This window comes from Chlorocebus sabaeus, chromosome 6 (genome assembly GCF_047675955.1).
Source record: "Chlorocebus sabaeus isolate Y175 chromosome 6, mChlSab1.0.hap1, whole genome shotgun sequence".
Lineage (NCBI taxonomy): Eukaryota > Metazoa > Chordata > Mammalia > Primates > Cercopithecidae > Chlorocebus > Chlorocebus sabaeus.
This window is the reverse complement of record NC_132909.1, coordinates 23,844,031-23,858,570: the sequence shown is the minus strand read 5'-3', so window position 1 is coordinate 23,858,570 and position 14,540 is coordinate 23,844,031. Positions and strand designations below refer to the sequence as shown.

The 14,540-nt window shown below is 55.4% G+C and overlaps 1 protein-coding gene and 1 long non-coding RNA gene across 4 annotated transcripts; one reads left to right on the top strand and one right to left on the bottom strand.

Annotated features, from left to right (window-relative positions):
• Positions 1 to 868: 868 nt before the first annotated feature.
• Positions 869 to 3,732, bottom strand: LOC119621736 (uncharacterized). 3 transcript variants are annotated; one of them, XR_012093196.1, is made up of 5 exons: positions 3,344 to 3,732; positions 2,691 to 2,943; positions 2,093 to 2,157; positions 1,886 to 1,973; positions 869 to 1,380 (listed from the first exon to the last, which is right to left on the bottom strand). It is a non-coding gene; the product is annotated as an uncharacterized lncRNA (long non-coding RNA). The 3 variants fall into 3 exon arrangements; XR_012093195.1 differs by having other exon boundaries at positions 2,093 to 2,943; XR_005238285.2 differs by lacking the exon at positions 2,093 to 2,157.
• A 129-nt stretch (positions 3,733 to 3,861) lies between these two features.
• Positions 3,862 to 13,906, top strand: SCN1B (sodium voltage-gated channel beta subunit 1). The gene is made up of 6 exons (XM_007996296.3): positions 3,862 to 4,253; positions 5,933 to 6,099; positions 6,918 to 7,158; positions 12,581 to 12,722; positions 13,094 to 13,165; positions 13,255 to 13,906. The coding sequence occupies exons 1-5, from the start codon at positions 4,214 to 4,216 to the stop codon at positions 13,158 to 13,160; spliced, it is 657 nt and encodes a 218-aa protein (XP_007994487.1). The 5' UTR covers positions 3,862 to 4,213; the 3' UTR covers positions 13,161 to 13,165; positions 13,255 to 13,906.
• The last annotated feature ends 634 nt before the right edge of the window (positions 13,907 to 14,540 follow it).

Genomic DNA, 14,540 nt, shown 5'->3' with positions numbered 1-14,540 from the left:
AACGATCTGGAATTTCCCCAGCATCTTACACAAGCTTTACATCATCTGAGGTCAACGCAGGAACTCCGGGGACAGACTCTGGGAGCCAGAGTTCAAATCCTGCTTCCTAGCAGTGGTGTAACTGCAGCAGGTCAACCCCCTGGAGCTCCAGTGCCCTTTCCTGTGCAATGGGCAGAATGGCAGTACCTGTCTCTCAGGGCTGTTAGAAGGGAGTGGTTCTCAAACTTGAGCTGCGTTCGAATCTCCTGGAGGGCTTGATGAAAAACAGACTGTGGGGCCCCTCCCTCCAAATTTCTGGTTCAGTAGGTCTGGGGCAGGGCTGGGATTCTGCCTTTATAATGAGTTCCCAGGGGATGCTCATGGTGCCATCCCAGACCACACTTTGTTTTTTTGTTTGTTTAAGTTAGGGTTTCTCTGTCACCCAGGCTGGAGTGCAGTGGCACAAACATGGCTCACAGCAACCTCGACTTCCTGTGCTCAAGCCATCCTCTCACCTCAGCCTTCTGAGTAGCTGGGACTACAGGTGTAAGCCACCATGGCCGGCTAATCTTTTATTTCTTTCTGGAGATGGGATCTGACTATGTTGCTAAGGCTAGTCTCGAACTCCTGGCCTTAAGTGATCCCTCCCGCCTCAGCTTCCCAAAGTGTTGGGATTACAGGTGTGAGCCATCATGCCCAGCCCCAGACCACACTTTGAGAACTGCTGTTACAGGTTCAAGGAGTTCAGAAATGTGGCTACTTGTAACAGGGCCTGGCACAGATGGAATGGAGTAAGTATTCAATAAATGTTACACTTATTGCATAAAAATAGAGGGAAAAAAGTAACTCGTGTAGTGAGTACCAAGTACGTACGTACTGAGCTCTGTGCCAAGATCTGATGTTCATTTTATTCTCACAGTGACTCCATGAGGTGGAGACAAAGATGTACATGCCTGAGGCTACCCAGCAGGGAGGCAGACTCCAGGCCTGACTTCTGGGGTCTCCCCATTTAGATGCAAGGTCCTAACCCCCTCAGGACCCCACCACAGCCCATTCAGGCTGACAGTTGTTTGGATCCCTGTTTTACAGATGAGGAAATGAGCTTGGAGGCAAAGTCCCTGGTCCAGATAGAACCCAGGTCCACCTCACTGAAACCTTGTCCTGGTTCCAGAGTGAGTGTATGGGGTAAAGAGACATCTTTGGCATGTCACACCTCTGGCTATAAGAATCATCCTAACTGATGGCTTGGGGCAGGGGACTGGAGGAGGGATTAGAGAGTGGATCAGGAGTGGCATAGGAGGCAGAGCCAGCCCCTCTTACCCTCTAGCTGTGTGATCATGGCAAGGTACCCATGCTGAGCCTCAGTCTTCTATATCTGTAACATGGGTATAATAATATCACCTATAGGAAGAATTAAATGAGCTCATGTTAGTAAAGTGCTTAGAATGCTTAGAACAGCACCAAGCCCATACATAGTAGGTGCTCACTGAACATAGCTTATAGGGCTGTGAGGTGCCTCCTGTCCAGTGCTGAGGCCTGTCCTCACTGTGCCTTCACCTACCATCCCCCACCAGTGGAAGGGCCCGGAACAGCAAGAGGGTTATTCTCTGCAGGGGAATTTCACAGCTCAGGAGGTGCTGGCATAAAAGTCTAGACCACAGAGGTGTCGGGTGTCCCTGGCTCCCTGCCCCTCTGCCATAGTCCTGCCCCACACCCTAGCTCCTCTTGTCTGGCAGGGCTGGGCCAGGGGGATTCTGAGACCTTACCCTACCCAGAATTGGAGGCTAGGACCTAGGTAGTGACCCTTCAGCTGAGAGTCTCACTCCCACCCTGGTCCTGACAGACCAGAACTCCCACCTCTATTTTCTTCATTTGGCAGAACCTACTGGTAGGATAGGCCACTTACCACTGCTGGGGCAGGATTCCACATCCATCCTAGGCCAGCTACATGACTGTGGGCAAGGGAGCGGCCCTCCCATCCTCAGTTTCTTCATCTGTAAAATGGGGATAATAGAACTCACTGAAGATTTGGGGCAGTAGAAGTGGGTTCAGCAAATCCCAAGGGCTTAGTGAACATTGACTTTCATTTATTTGACAAATACTGATTGAGTACCTGCAATGTGCCAGGAACAGTTCAAGGTGCAAGAGACATGGTGGTACACAAGACAGTGTCCTCACCTGGGGGATTTTTTAAAATTTATTTTTATTTTTTATTTTTTAGACAGAGTCTCACTCTGTTGCCAGGCTGGAGGGCAGTGGCGTGATCTCGGCTCACTGCAACCTCCACCTCCTGGGTTCAAGCGATTCTCCTGCCTCAGCTTCCCAAGTAGCTGGGATTACAGGCACACGCCACCACGCCGGGCTAATTTTTGTATTTTTAGTAGAGATGGGGTTTCACCATGTTGGCCAGGATGGTCTCGATCTCTTGACCTCATGATCCGCCCACCTCAGCCTCCTAGCATGCTGTCATTACACGCCTGAGCTACCGCGCCTGGCCTTTTTTTTTTTTTTTTTGAGAGGGAGTTTCGCTCTTGTTGTCCAGGGATTACAGGTGCCCACCACCACTCCCGGCTAATTTTTTGGTATTTTTAGTAGAGATGGGGTTTCACCATATTGGTCAGGCTGGTCCCGAACTCCTGCTCTCAGGTGATCTTCCCCGTCTCCCGCCCTTGGCCTCCCAAAGTGCTGGGAAGGCGACGCGTGGCTCATACCTGTAATCCCAGCATTTGGGAGGCTGATGCGGACGGATCACCCGAGGGCAGGCGTTCCAGACGAGCCTGACCAACATGGTGAAACCCTGTCTCTACTAAAAAATAAAAAAAGTAGCCAGGCATGATGGTTCGCGCCTGTACTCCCAGCTGCTCCGGAGGTTGTGACAGGAGAATCTCTTGAACCCAGGAGGCAGAGGTTGCAGTGAGCCGAGATCACGCCACTGTACTTCATCCTGGGCGACAGAGCCAGACCCTAAGAAAAAAAACAAAAACAAAAAAACAAAAACATAATGTCAGGTAGTGAGGCTGCTATGAAAAACACTCAACAAGAGTAAAGGAGGTCAAGTTAGGAGCGGAGGAGGCAGTTTGCCCTGAAGCGACACAAGACCTAAAGAAGGTGACATTGGAGCCATGGAGGCGGAGGGAGAGTGGCAGGGCAGCAAGGAGAGCAGGGGTAGAGGGGAGGGCAGGGGCCAAAGGGTAGAGGGGAGGGCAGGGGCCAAGGTCCCGAGGCAGGAATGGGTTCCCTGTGTTGGGAACAGCAGGAGGGCCTGAACAGCCAGAGTGGAGTGGGAGGAAAGAGGGGTAGAAGGTGACATCAGGGACATAAAGGAGTGCAGAGGATTGAAGGGGTCATCCTCCTGAAACAGCACCTCCAGATCCCCGGGGCTGCTTCTGCCCAGGGTGCCCCGCCTGCTTGGGTGAGGTCTGGATTGTAGCTGTAGTCTTAGCTTGACGGCCCCCACCTTCCTCTAATGCCTATTTGGGGGTCCCTGCACAGTGACCCCCAGGCCTGGATATCAGGGCTCTGAGGGGAGATCACTCGGAGGTTCGCTTCCTTGAACTCCTGAGGATGACCTCCATGATTTGAAATCGGAAACCCGGCTCCCGAACTGCGCTCCAAGTCCTCTTGTGATTCTGGGGGTGACCTTTCCAGACTCCCTGGGAAGGTGGGGGTGTGGTCCTCAGAGCCCCAGCGGAGTCGGAGACACCCGGACCATCCGCCGCGTTCCCAGAAGTCGCTGTCCCTGCGCCACCCGGAGAGGCCCGTGCAGCGGCCGCTTCCCGGGCCGCTGCGGCAAAGGCTGGGCGACCGCGCCCTCCCCCCGCGGTGATTCATCCCGCCCCCTCCCTCTCCTCCCTCCTCCCTAGGCCGCCGCCGCCGTCGCTGCAGTGCGCAGGAGACCGCGGTCCGCGCCCGAGCGCGCCCGAGCCGAAGCGGGACCTGGGTCGGTGCACCTAGCGGATGTGCCCGGCTGTGCGCGCCAGCGCAGCAGCCCGAGCAGCGGCCGCCGCCCGCGCGGCGGGGATGCCCGGACGCCGGGCCCCGGGGCTGGGCCCCCGGCGGTAACCGGAGCGGGGGGGCCGCGCCCCCCCTCTTCCCCCCTCGCCGGTCCCAGAGCCGCAGCTGCTGCGCCCGCGCGCTCCCGGGGACATTCTAACCGCCGCCGGGTCCCGCCGCCTCTCGCCCCGCTATTAATACCGGCGGCCCGGGAGGGGGGCGCAGCACGCGCCGCGCAGCCATGGGGAGGCTGCTGGCCTTAGTGGTCGGCGCGGCACTGGGTGAGTGCACAGGGGGCGCGCGCGGCCAGGGGCACCGCGGGGTCGCTTGGTGGGGCGGCGGGAGTGGCGCTCGGGACTCGGGGCAGTCGCGCGAGGGCCGCCCCCGGCCCAACCCCGGGCCCCGCCAAGTCAGCTTCAGAAGTTGTGCGCGCGGGAGCCGGGTTTGGGGAGGGCGGTGGAGGTGCGGGTGGGCTCCAGCGGGCGGGGGCCGGGCTGGCACAGCCTCGCGGCTGCAGGCGCCCAGCCGGGGGCGAGAAAACGCGGAGTCAGCTGCTCCCGTAGCCCCGCAGGCTGCAATGTGACACCCACAGCCGCGGGAGGGGGGTGGGGGGAAGGCGGCGCCCGGAGACTGGGACAGGAAAGACGGAGGGACAGGGAGAGATGGAGACGGGAGGAAGGGGGCGAGAGACAGAGAAGGACTCAGAGCGCACCTGAGTGGTCCGCTGGGAGGCTGGGGACGTGGGGGTCAAGGGGGAGACGGAGACAGAGAGAGGGGTATTGGAGACAGAGAGAGAGAAAGAAAAAGAAAGAGAGTTAAGAGACTGAGCGCGATGGAGAAAGGGAAACTTGAGAGAGGCAGAAGGAGATGGAGAGAAGAGAGAGGGAGATGGGGGTGCCCGTGAACACCGGGAGAGAATCTGGCATGGAGTTTTAAAAGGGATAGACGTGGAAAGGTGGAAAGGGATTAGGAGAGGTCTCCTTCTGAGCCCAGAGAGTGGACACAAAGTGGAGGGACCTTCAGAGAGACCCCTGAGAGGGACAAAGATGGGAGGGACTGAGACAGAGGCCCTCAGGGAGTCTGAAAGGGACCGCAGCAGGGGCGGATGGATGAGAAGTCCTGAGGATCAGGAGACAAGGACAGCACAGGGCTGCAGCAGAAGAGACACAGCGTTAGCTACAGAGTGCTAGGAGGCAGGAAGGAGGTGCCAGGTAAGAGAGTGAAGGAATTCTAAGACTGGAATTCCATGGGGTGCAAAGGCCCTGGGGCAGGAGAGAGCTCAGGAAAGCTTTGAGTAGTGGATGGGGTTGGGGTGGGAAGAGATCTAGAGGCGAGGGCCCTGGGGAAGAGGGGATGATGGAAGCAGGAGAGGCTGGGGAGGGGATGGCTCACACAGGGGCTTGTGGGGCTGGGAAGAGGGGCTGAGTGTGGATCAGCCCCAGTTCCAGTGCCCACCTCCCCAGAATCCCCCACCCCCCGCCCTTCTTTTCTCCCAACCCGTTTCTCCTGGAGCTAGCTGGTTTTGCAATTTAATGGTGAAAACGACTGCCACCTTGAACTTCTAACTTAGCTGGAAGTGTCATTCTACCACCTAGGTGCTTGGGTTCCTCCAGCAAGGGACTTTCTGAGAAGGGGCTCTCGGGTAGCAAAAAGTCTGAGTTACTGGCAACGTTGACAGTCCCTATGGGGCCTCCCATGTACAAGGCCCTACTTTATGTATGAAAATGGGCCCAGCCAATGCTGGAAGCAGAGGACCGTTTCTTTCAACAAGAGAGAAGGAAACTGAGACCCAGAGACACGAATGACTTGCTGAGGTCACACAGTGAGTGACAGGGCTTAGCCTGGCATCCAGTCCCGTCTGCTGGTCATCATTGAGGGGGGAACAGATGGTTTGTGAGGGGTCTGGCATTGCTTAGGGCAATGGGTGCCTCTGCCTGACCTGAGCCTGCTGTCCCCACAGTGTCCTCAGCCTGGGGGGGCTGCGTGGAGGTGGACTCGGAGACCGAGGCCGTGTATGGGATGACCTTCAAAATTCTTTGCATCTCCTGCAAGCGCCGCAGCGAGACCACCGCTGAGACCTTCACCGAGTGGACCTTCCGCCAGAAGGGCACTGAGGAGTTTGTCAAGGTGTGTGGGTGCCGGGCACGGGTGTGGGATGGCGGAAATCCGCCTGTGGGAGGCAGTGGGGCTGGATCTCAGGGAGGGGGGTTGTTTGTTTGTTTTAATAATATGCTGTGATTGCTGACCTGGATTCAGATTCTGGCTCTGCCAGTGGCCAGCTGGTGACCTTGGCCAAATCAGTGAGCCTCTCTGAAAGTCAGTTTCCTCCTCGAGATGGGGTGGCAGTGGTCTCTAGCCCATAGGTTTGCGTGAGGACCGAATGCATTGACACACCTGGCACATGGTTGGCACGAAATAAATGTCAATGGACTTATTTGGCACCAGCAAACAATGTCTCAGATAGTCATTACAGAGGGAAGACAGAACTTTTTTCTTTTTTTTTTAACCTCCTTTGAAATACGTGTGTATTTTGCATTACATATGGGAGAGGGAACCATAAACTTCGATGACGTGCTGGAGAATTGGGGTCTCCAGCTGCGGGGATCAGACTGCCCTGTCCCTGCTGGAGGAGTGTGTCTGGTGGCTGGGAAAGAACTGCAGAGAATGATGGCCTACAGGCCAGATGGGGCTTGAGAGGATGACTGAGGAACGTGTGTGTGCACAGGTGCATCTCGGCTGGAGGCAAAAGCGGGGTCTGGATGACTCCAGGCATGATCCTAGCCCCCGCCCCCCACCCCTGTGCCCTCTCTGCCTGAGGTCAAGGCATCTGAGCCCATCTATGTACCATCTGTGTCTGTGGGTGTCACGGCAGGGGAGAGAATCAGGGTCAGGTGAGGGAAGAGAGGCCCAGGCAGCGACACCTCCCCCTCCCTGGCTACCCCTAGATCCTGCGCTATGAGAATGAGGTGTTGCAGCTGGAGGAGGACGAGCGCTTCGAGGGCCGCGTGGTGTGGAATGGCAGCCGGGGCACCAAGGACCTGCAGGATCTGTCTATCTTCATCACCAACGTCACCTACAACCACTCGGGCGACTATGAGTGCCACGTCTACCGCCTGCTCTTCTTCGAAAACTATGAGCACAACACCAGCGTTGTCAAGAAGATCCACATTGAGGTAGTGGACAAAGGTGAGTTGGGCGCTGCCTGCCCCTTTGCCATCACCCACTGGTGAGCCAGATGGAGGGACAGATGGCAGGTAGCAGACAGGACAGGCTGGCTCTGTGCCTGGCCAGCCATCCGCCCACAGCAGCGGGCTGGGGGAAGAGGGGAGCAGCCTCTCCCGCCCACTCCAGCTCTGGCCTCTGTTTCCCTCCAGCCCATGGAGAGGTCAAAGCATGCATCTCCCCCACAGATGCTCCGGGTACAGAACCCAGCTCTGTCACCTGTGCTGCATGATCTCTGGCAGGTGCCTTCTGTCTCTGAGCCAAAGGGTTGTCCTGGGCTCGCCCAGGATAATAATCTGATGTGTTTCTCAGGGTGTAGTTTGAGCCATTATTCCATCACAGGCGTCATGAGGATTGAGCAACTGCAGGCACATGCCCGGCTTCCAGCAGAGCCTTGCACGTGGTGGTGAGGGTGGCGGTTCTTACTGTTTGAGTAACTCAGGCCTGCTGCCCTCTGTCGTGATGAGACAAGAGAGCGTGCCACCTAGAGCAGGGTTCCGTACACCCCTCTGCACTCCTGCCACAGGGGAGCCGCGCTGGCCTGCAGAGTCTCACTCAACACCTCTGAGGCGGGCCCAGGGCTCCTTTTTAAACTCTCAGGTGAGGCAGTGTGGGGCCACAGGTGTGGGGCCCACCCTCTGAGCAGCAAGGATCTACAGCGCTTTCGGATGTCTCATCATTTTGCCTCAGCCACCCTGGACCCCTTGTTTGAGGGAGGTCCACCCCTTCTCTGAACCATCTTCTGCTCAGCATCAATTGCAATTGTCCAGGGCCCTGTGGCCACTGGCTTAGAGTCGGGGAGATAGCCCAGGTTTGAACCAGCTACAGGCCGTGGCAAGAAGGTCTCTCGGGGCCACGGCACACACATCCTCACGGGCAATATGCACTGCCCGTCTTTTCCGTGAGATGGATGCCGGCCTCAGTGCCTTACAAGGAGTTCCTTAGTGAATCCTCTCCCTGCCCTCGGGGTAGGGGCTCTTCCTATCCCCATTTTACAGATGAGAAAACCACAGCTCAGGGAGGGAAAGTTATGTGGCCAAAGTCATGTGATTGGGAGCTGGACTTGAACCCAGAGAAGCTTGGGTGACTGTGTTTCTGTTCTTGGCATGATTCACTGTACTCTGTGATCAGCCAGAGCCTGTGGGTTTCTTTTTATAATTAGCATTTTTACGTTTATTGTCAAAGTGGTGTAGCCAAATGCAATTCAGCAGGCATGTCTGAGCCACTCTGGTGTTCGTCATGCTGCTGGGCGGTGGGGGTCAGCCGCAGACGTGGACGATGGAGCCCCGCCCGCGGAGTTGCTGTGACAAAGACGCCCCCAGTACTGGGGCTTTACAAAACCTGTTATTGCTCTTGCAAATCTGTGGAGGTGAGATGGGAGAGGGTGGGAGGCCCCAGGGCACTGTTCAGCCACCTAGGTGCTTTCCATCTTGTTGTTTAGCAATTGGCCAGGGTGTTGTGTCCTCTGTACACCATGACCCAGTAGAGCCTCTCTTTTTTTTTTTTAATTTACATTTTTATTTTTTGATACAGAGTTTTGCTCTTGGTGCCCAGGCTGGAGTGCAATGGTGTGATCTCGGCTCACTGCAACCTCCACCTCCCGGGTTCAAGTGATTCTCTTGCTTCGGCCTCCTGAGTAGCTGGGATTACAGGCATGCGCCACCACGCCCAGCTAATTTTTGTATTTTTAGTAGATATGGGGTTTCCCCACATTGGCCAGGCTGGTCTCGAACTCCTGACCTTAGGTGATGATCCACCTGCCCTGGCCTCCCAAAGTGCTGGGATTACAGGCATAAGCCACTGCACCCGGCCTGAGCCTCTCTTTTTTAGGATTGTCCACTGTTATCACACTACATCCCAGAGCCCGTATTTTTACCAGCATTTACCATTGTATGCAGTTCCTTATGTTGGCCCTGCAGAGTTTGTTTTCTGCACTATCCACCCAGTTCTAGTGTTTTTTACCCACCATATGTAGTATTGCCTTTTAAACATTACCCACTGTATTATAGTATTTTATATTATCCACTATAGTATATTTTATATTACACAATATATTATACTATCATAATATTGCCAAACACAGCAGTTTTTTGTTTTTTGTTAAAGAGAGACCAAGTCTCGCTCTGTTGCCCAGGCTGGGATACTGTGGCATAATCATAGCCCACTGCAGCCTCAAACTCCCCAAATCCAGCGATCCTCCTGCTTGAGCCTCCCAAGTAGCTGGGACAACAGGTGTGAGTCACTATGCCCAGTTTTTTATATATATATATATATATATATATATATATATGTCTTTTTTTTATAGAGACTGGATCTTGCTACGTTGCCCAGGATGGTCTTAAACTCCTGGCCTCAAACAATCTTCCCTCCTTAGGCGCCGTTAAGTGCTGGGATTACAGGAGTGAGCCTCCACACCTGGCCTGCAGTATTTTTATTATAATCCATCATGCTAGAGTATTTTTAACATTCCCCACCATGGTGGGTATTTTTATTATCCACCATGCTATGCTATAGTATTTTAAAAATCAATCCTATTGTAGCATTTAAAAATATTCCATTCTATACTATACTATATTCATTATCACCCCGATACTACAGTATTTTTAACATGACTCACTGTGCTACTGTATTTTTCATTACCCACAATACCACAATATTACTGTATTTGTTAGCACTGCTTGCCATTCCTTATTATTATTATTTTTGTGATGGAGTCTCGCTCTGTCACCCAGGCAGGCTGGAGTGCAGTGGCACAATCTCGGCTCACTGCACCTCCCGGGCTCAAGTGATTCTCCTGCCTCAGCCTCCTAATCCCCTCCTGGGATTACAGGTGCACTCCACCATGCCCAGCTAATTTTTGTACTTGTAGTAGAGACGGGTTTTACCATGTTGGCCAGGCTGATCTCGAACTCCTGACCTCAGGTGATCACCCACCTCAGCCTCCCAAAGTGCTGTGATTACAGGTGTGAGCCACTGTGCCCGGCCTATTATTATTATTATTATGCCCGGCTTATTATTATTATTATTATTATTATTATTATTATTATTTTGAGTCAGAGTCTCACTCTGTCGCCTAGGCTGGAGTGCTGTGGCACGATCTTGGCTCATTGCAGCCTTTACCTCCCGGGTTCAAGTGATTCTCCTGCCTCAGCCTCCGAAGTAGCTGGGATTACGGGTGCATGCCACCACGCCTGGCTAATTCTTTTTTATTTTTAGTACAGATGGGGTTTCGCTATGTAGACCAGGCTGGTCTTGAACTCCTGGCCTCCACTGATTCACCCACCTTGGCCTCCCAAAATGCTGGGATGACACATGTGAGCCACCACACTGACCTTTTTATTATTTTTATCCACCATCTCGCTACAGTTTCAGTATTGCCCATCAACCTCTATTGCCTCCTGGTAATGACCCCTGAGGAACGAGCCATGTCGTTTCCGTAGGAGGAGGCGACGGGTCATGGTGGTGAGAACTTCACTGACCTGGAAGAGGTGGAGAAGATGCTGGGAAGCTGCTGGGGGCTGCCCACCGGTGGTAGGAGCAGGCAGATGGGGACCCATGGGGACAGTAATCCTATTTTGGATCCACACAACATGAGTGGAAAATGCCTTGAGGCGCAGCAGCGTCTGAGGCGGGTGAGAAATCCGGCCTGCAGTGTCGCGGCTGGCCTTCAGATCTGCGGGCTGCCTGTGAGATGCCATGTTACCTAAACCCATTTGGGCACTGAGTTCCAGGAGCGGGGGCATGAATTCCGATGATGGGGCTTTATCCGGTGTGCATCCAGCTCAGAGTGGTTCCTGAGGCCAGCCCCTGTGGGCAGCCAGGATGCGCTCGTCCTTGAGGTTTTCCGAGGCATCAAGGAGATGGTTGGATAAAGAATTTAGCACAGAGCTTGACTGACAGCAGGTGCCCACTACATGAGACACACTAATAATGTCTGTGGAGGCCGGGTGCAGTGGCTCATGCCTGTCATCCCAGCACTTTGGTGGGAAAATTTCTTGAGGCCAGGAGTTCAAGACCAGCCTGAACAACACAGCGAGACCTCATCTCTACCAAAAAAAAAAAAAAAAAGGAAAAAATTCACGGAGCCTGGTGGTGCACACTTGTAGTCCCCACTGCTCAGGAGGCTGAGGCAGGAGATTGCTTGAGCTTAGGAGTTCCAGGCTGCAGTGAGCTATGACAGCATCACTGCGCTCCAGCCTGGGCAATAGAGCAAGACCCTGTCTCTTATAAAAATAAAGAAGTCTGTTGAAAAGAATGAATGAATGAAGGAAGGAAGGAAGGAATGAGAAGGAAACCCTGTCCCAGCTCCTCCCACAGGGAAGCTGGGGCAGGGCAGGCAGGGGGAGCATCCAGCCCCGCTCCCTCCCTCACTCTGGCCCAGAAAGCACTGGTGCCATCTGCACAGGGTGGAGCCACAGAAAGTGCCCCACTCACAGCAGAGGGAGGCCATTTGAGGACAGCAGGGAAAATGGGATCTCAGCCATCCAGGAGGGGGCCAGAGATGTGGGATGGACACCTAGGAAATCCAGCCGAGGACACCAGAGTGGCTTTTGACTCTGGTCCCCTGGCTGAACGCGTTCCCTTTACAGTTTAAATTTAGGCTCAAGGAGAAGCTGGCAATTGGCAGGGCCAGTGCTGTAGAGAGAATGTAGGGTTTCCGGAAAATAGCCAGCACTTCAGCAGTGCTGACTATGTGCTCATCCAAGCATGTTACGGATGTTAACTCATTTCCTCTCCCAGCAACCCTGTGAGAGGGTCTGGGTATTCCCACCTCCATTTTACAGAGGCTCAGAGAGGTGCAGTCCTTTGCCTGAGATCACACAGCTAGTAAGAGGCAGAGCCGGGATTTGAACCCTGGCAGTCTGGCCCCAGAGCCCAGGCTGTTAACCATTAGGCTTTACTGCCCCAGTTATAGTAATAATAACATTCATAAAAGTGAACCTTCATTGAATGCTATTTCTAGATCAAGCACTATTCTAAGGATTTTAAAGCATATTTAATTCTCACGGCACTCTGATGAAGGAAGTATTAATTCTACAATGGAAGAAACTGAGGCCCAGAGACACTGAGTCACTTGCCCAAGGTCACACAGCTGGCCAGTGGCAGAGCCAGCCTTTGAACCTGAGCCTTCTGGTTGCAGAGCTACGGCTTTTAGGCACTGTGCTGAGGGCCTCTGGAATGACATAGATGTGCCCTCGAGTTACACAGGGAGGCAGGTTGAGGGTGACCCCCACCAGGCCCACCCAAGGCTGGGCATTAATAATCAGTGCATACACCAGGCCCAGGGAGGTCGAGCCACTTGCCCAAGCTCACACAGCAAGCTCACAGCACACTCAGGCTGTCATGCAGTCTGGGCTACCCCCGTAACCCTGCCTGGCCCCTGCAGCCAACAGAGACATGGCATCCATCGTGTCTGAGATCATGATGTATGTGCTCATCGTCGTGTTGACCATATGGCTGGTGGCAGAGATGGTTTACTGCTACAAGAAGATCGCTGCCGCCACGGAGACTGCTGCACAAGAGAACGCGTGAGTGGGGTGGCTGCGAGGAGTGAGGGCACACAGGGCAGCTTCGCACTTGCCAGAGAGGAACACCCGGAGCCAGGCGGGGAGGAGGCAGTGGAGCGGCCCAGGACGCCATCTCTCAGTACCACCCAGAGGGGAGCACTCCCTGTCAGACATGGGATAGGGGTGTCAGACCCAGTCCCTTCCTCCCTCAAACCCAGGAGCCCAGGCTCCCAGCCAGATTCCTCAAAGACCCTGAGGAGTCCACTTGTAGCCCCCTCCTCTAACTAAGGAGCCCTGTGTACTTGGGGTGGAGCCCGCTACCTTCCCCCATCCCCTGGGGGTTGGGTCGGTCCGATAATGGGGTCACTGTATACCTGGCCTTTCCCCCACAGCTCGGAATACCTGGCCATCACCTCCGAAAGCAAAGAGAACTGCACGGGCGTCCAGGTGGCCGAATAGCCCCGGTAAGGCGGATGGGCGGGCAGAGGAGAAGGGGATTGGGAGGGGCCGAAGTCCCCCAGTCCCTAATTCCCCGTCTCTTGTTCCCCTTCAGGCCCTGGGCCCTGCCTCAAGGAAGAGCCAGCCCTAATGGGGACTCTCCAGGCACCGCCTGCGCCCAGTGTGGGGGTGGCCACTCCTGGGCCCCGGAAAGCCTGAGTCCTGCTGACGGAGCCGCTGGGGTGGGAGGGGCAGGGGGATTGGCTCGCACCCCCGCCTTGGCCTCCTCCAGCTCCTGCCCCGCCGGCCGCGCACCGCCATGCATGATGGGTAAAGCAATACTGCCGCTGCCCCCACCCTGCTTCTGCTGCCTGTTTGGGGAGGGGGGCGGTGAGGTGGGGGCAGCGGCCCCGCACCCCTCCTCCTTGCTGATTTGCACACATTGGCCGCTTCAGACATGCACTTCTGGTGCCAGCCCCTCCCCGCCTCCTCCCTGCCCGGCGGCAGGGATCGCGATGATGGGCTGGAGCAGTCTGGGGCAGGGGGTTCTGGGACCCACTCCGACTCCCCTTCCCCGGCATCATTTCCTCTCCCGCTTCCTCCGGCTGGACCTGGGGTCCCCCCTCCCTGTAATGCACTCCTGCCCCGGCCCAACCTCGCCCTCTCTCACCAGCCTTGAACTGTGGCCACCTAGAAAGGGGCCCTTTCAGCCTCGTCTCTCTTTACAGAAGTAGTTTTGTTCATGAAATAAAGACTCTTGGACTTGATGCATAGTTTTCGATTGTGAGCCCCGTCACCTTCCCCCCATCCCCGTCCCCGAATCCTAGAGCCCGCTTTCCAGGGACTCTACCCGAGGGCCCACAGGTGAAGACACTAATGTCTGATCTGTGTCGGCGTTGGGGGAGCCATTCGCTCAGCGGGGACCATGAGGGGTGAGGGAGAGTAGAACGGAGCCAGGAAGCGAGGAGGTGCCGTGGAGGGAAGAGAATGGAGGCTGATGCTGGGGTGCAGGGGTGGCATGGGGTGTGCGGTGTGCCCAGCAGTGTGGGTCTCTGGAGAGGTGGGCACTGGGGAGAAGGAGAGGGAAGGAGAGACAGGTATGGATGGAAAAGCAGAGGAAGCCAGGCTAAACCAGCGTGTCCCAGTGAGGGGCCCTGGGCTGAGTGGAGGAAATGGGTGCAGTGGAGATGGGTTTGGCTGGGCACAGCGGGCACGTGTGGGTAAGCCGGTGGGGCCGGTTGTGCGGGAGGCCTAGCTGGAGCAAGCAGCCGAGGTTGACTGTGTCCGGCGTGTGGTTGAGCACGGGCAGGTGTCTGGCAGTGACCCTGCGCGTCTGGTGTTTACCTGGCCCTGGGTCTGACGTCGACCGCGCCTGGCTGCTGGCGGGACAGTGTGTTATCT

Excerpts from the sequence above, each read along its gene's own strand:
- SCN1B (XM_007996296.3), top strand. The coding sequence starts at position 4,214 with ATGGGGAGGCTGCTGGCCTTAGTGGTCGGCGCGGCACTGG. Across the intron at positions 4,254-5,932 it reads AGTGGTCGGCGCGGCACTGG|TGTCCTCAGCCTGGGGGGGC; the intron begins GTGAGTGCACAG and ends CTGTCCCCACAG. Across the intron at positions 12,723-13,093 it reads ACTGCTGCACAAGAGAACGC|CTCGGAATACCTGGCCATCA; the intron begins GTGAGTGGGGTG and ends TTTCCCCCACAG.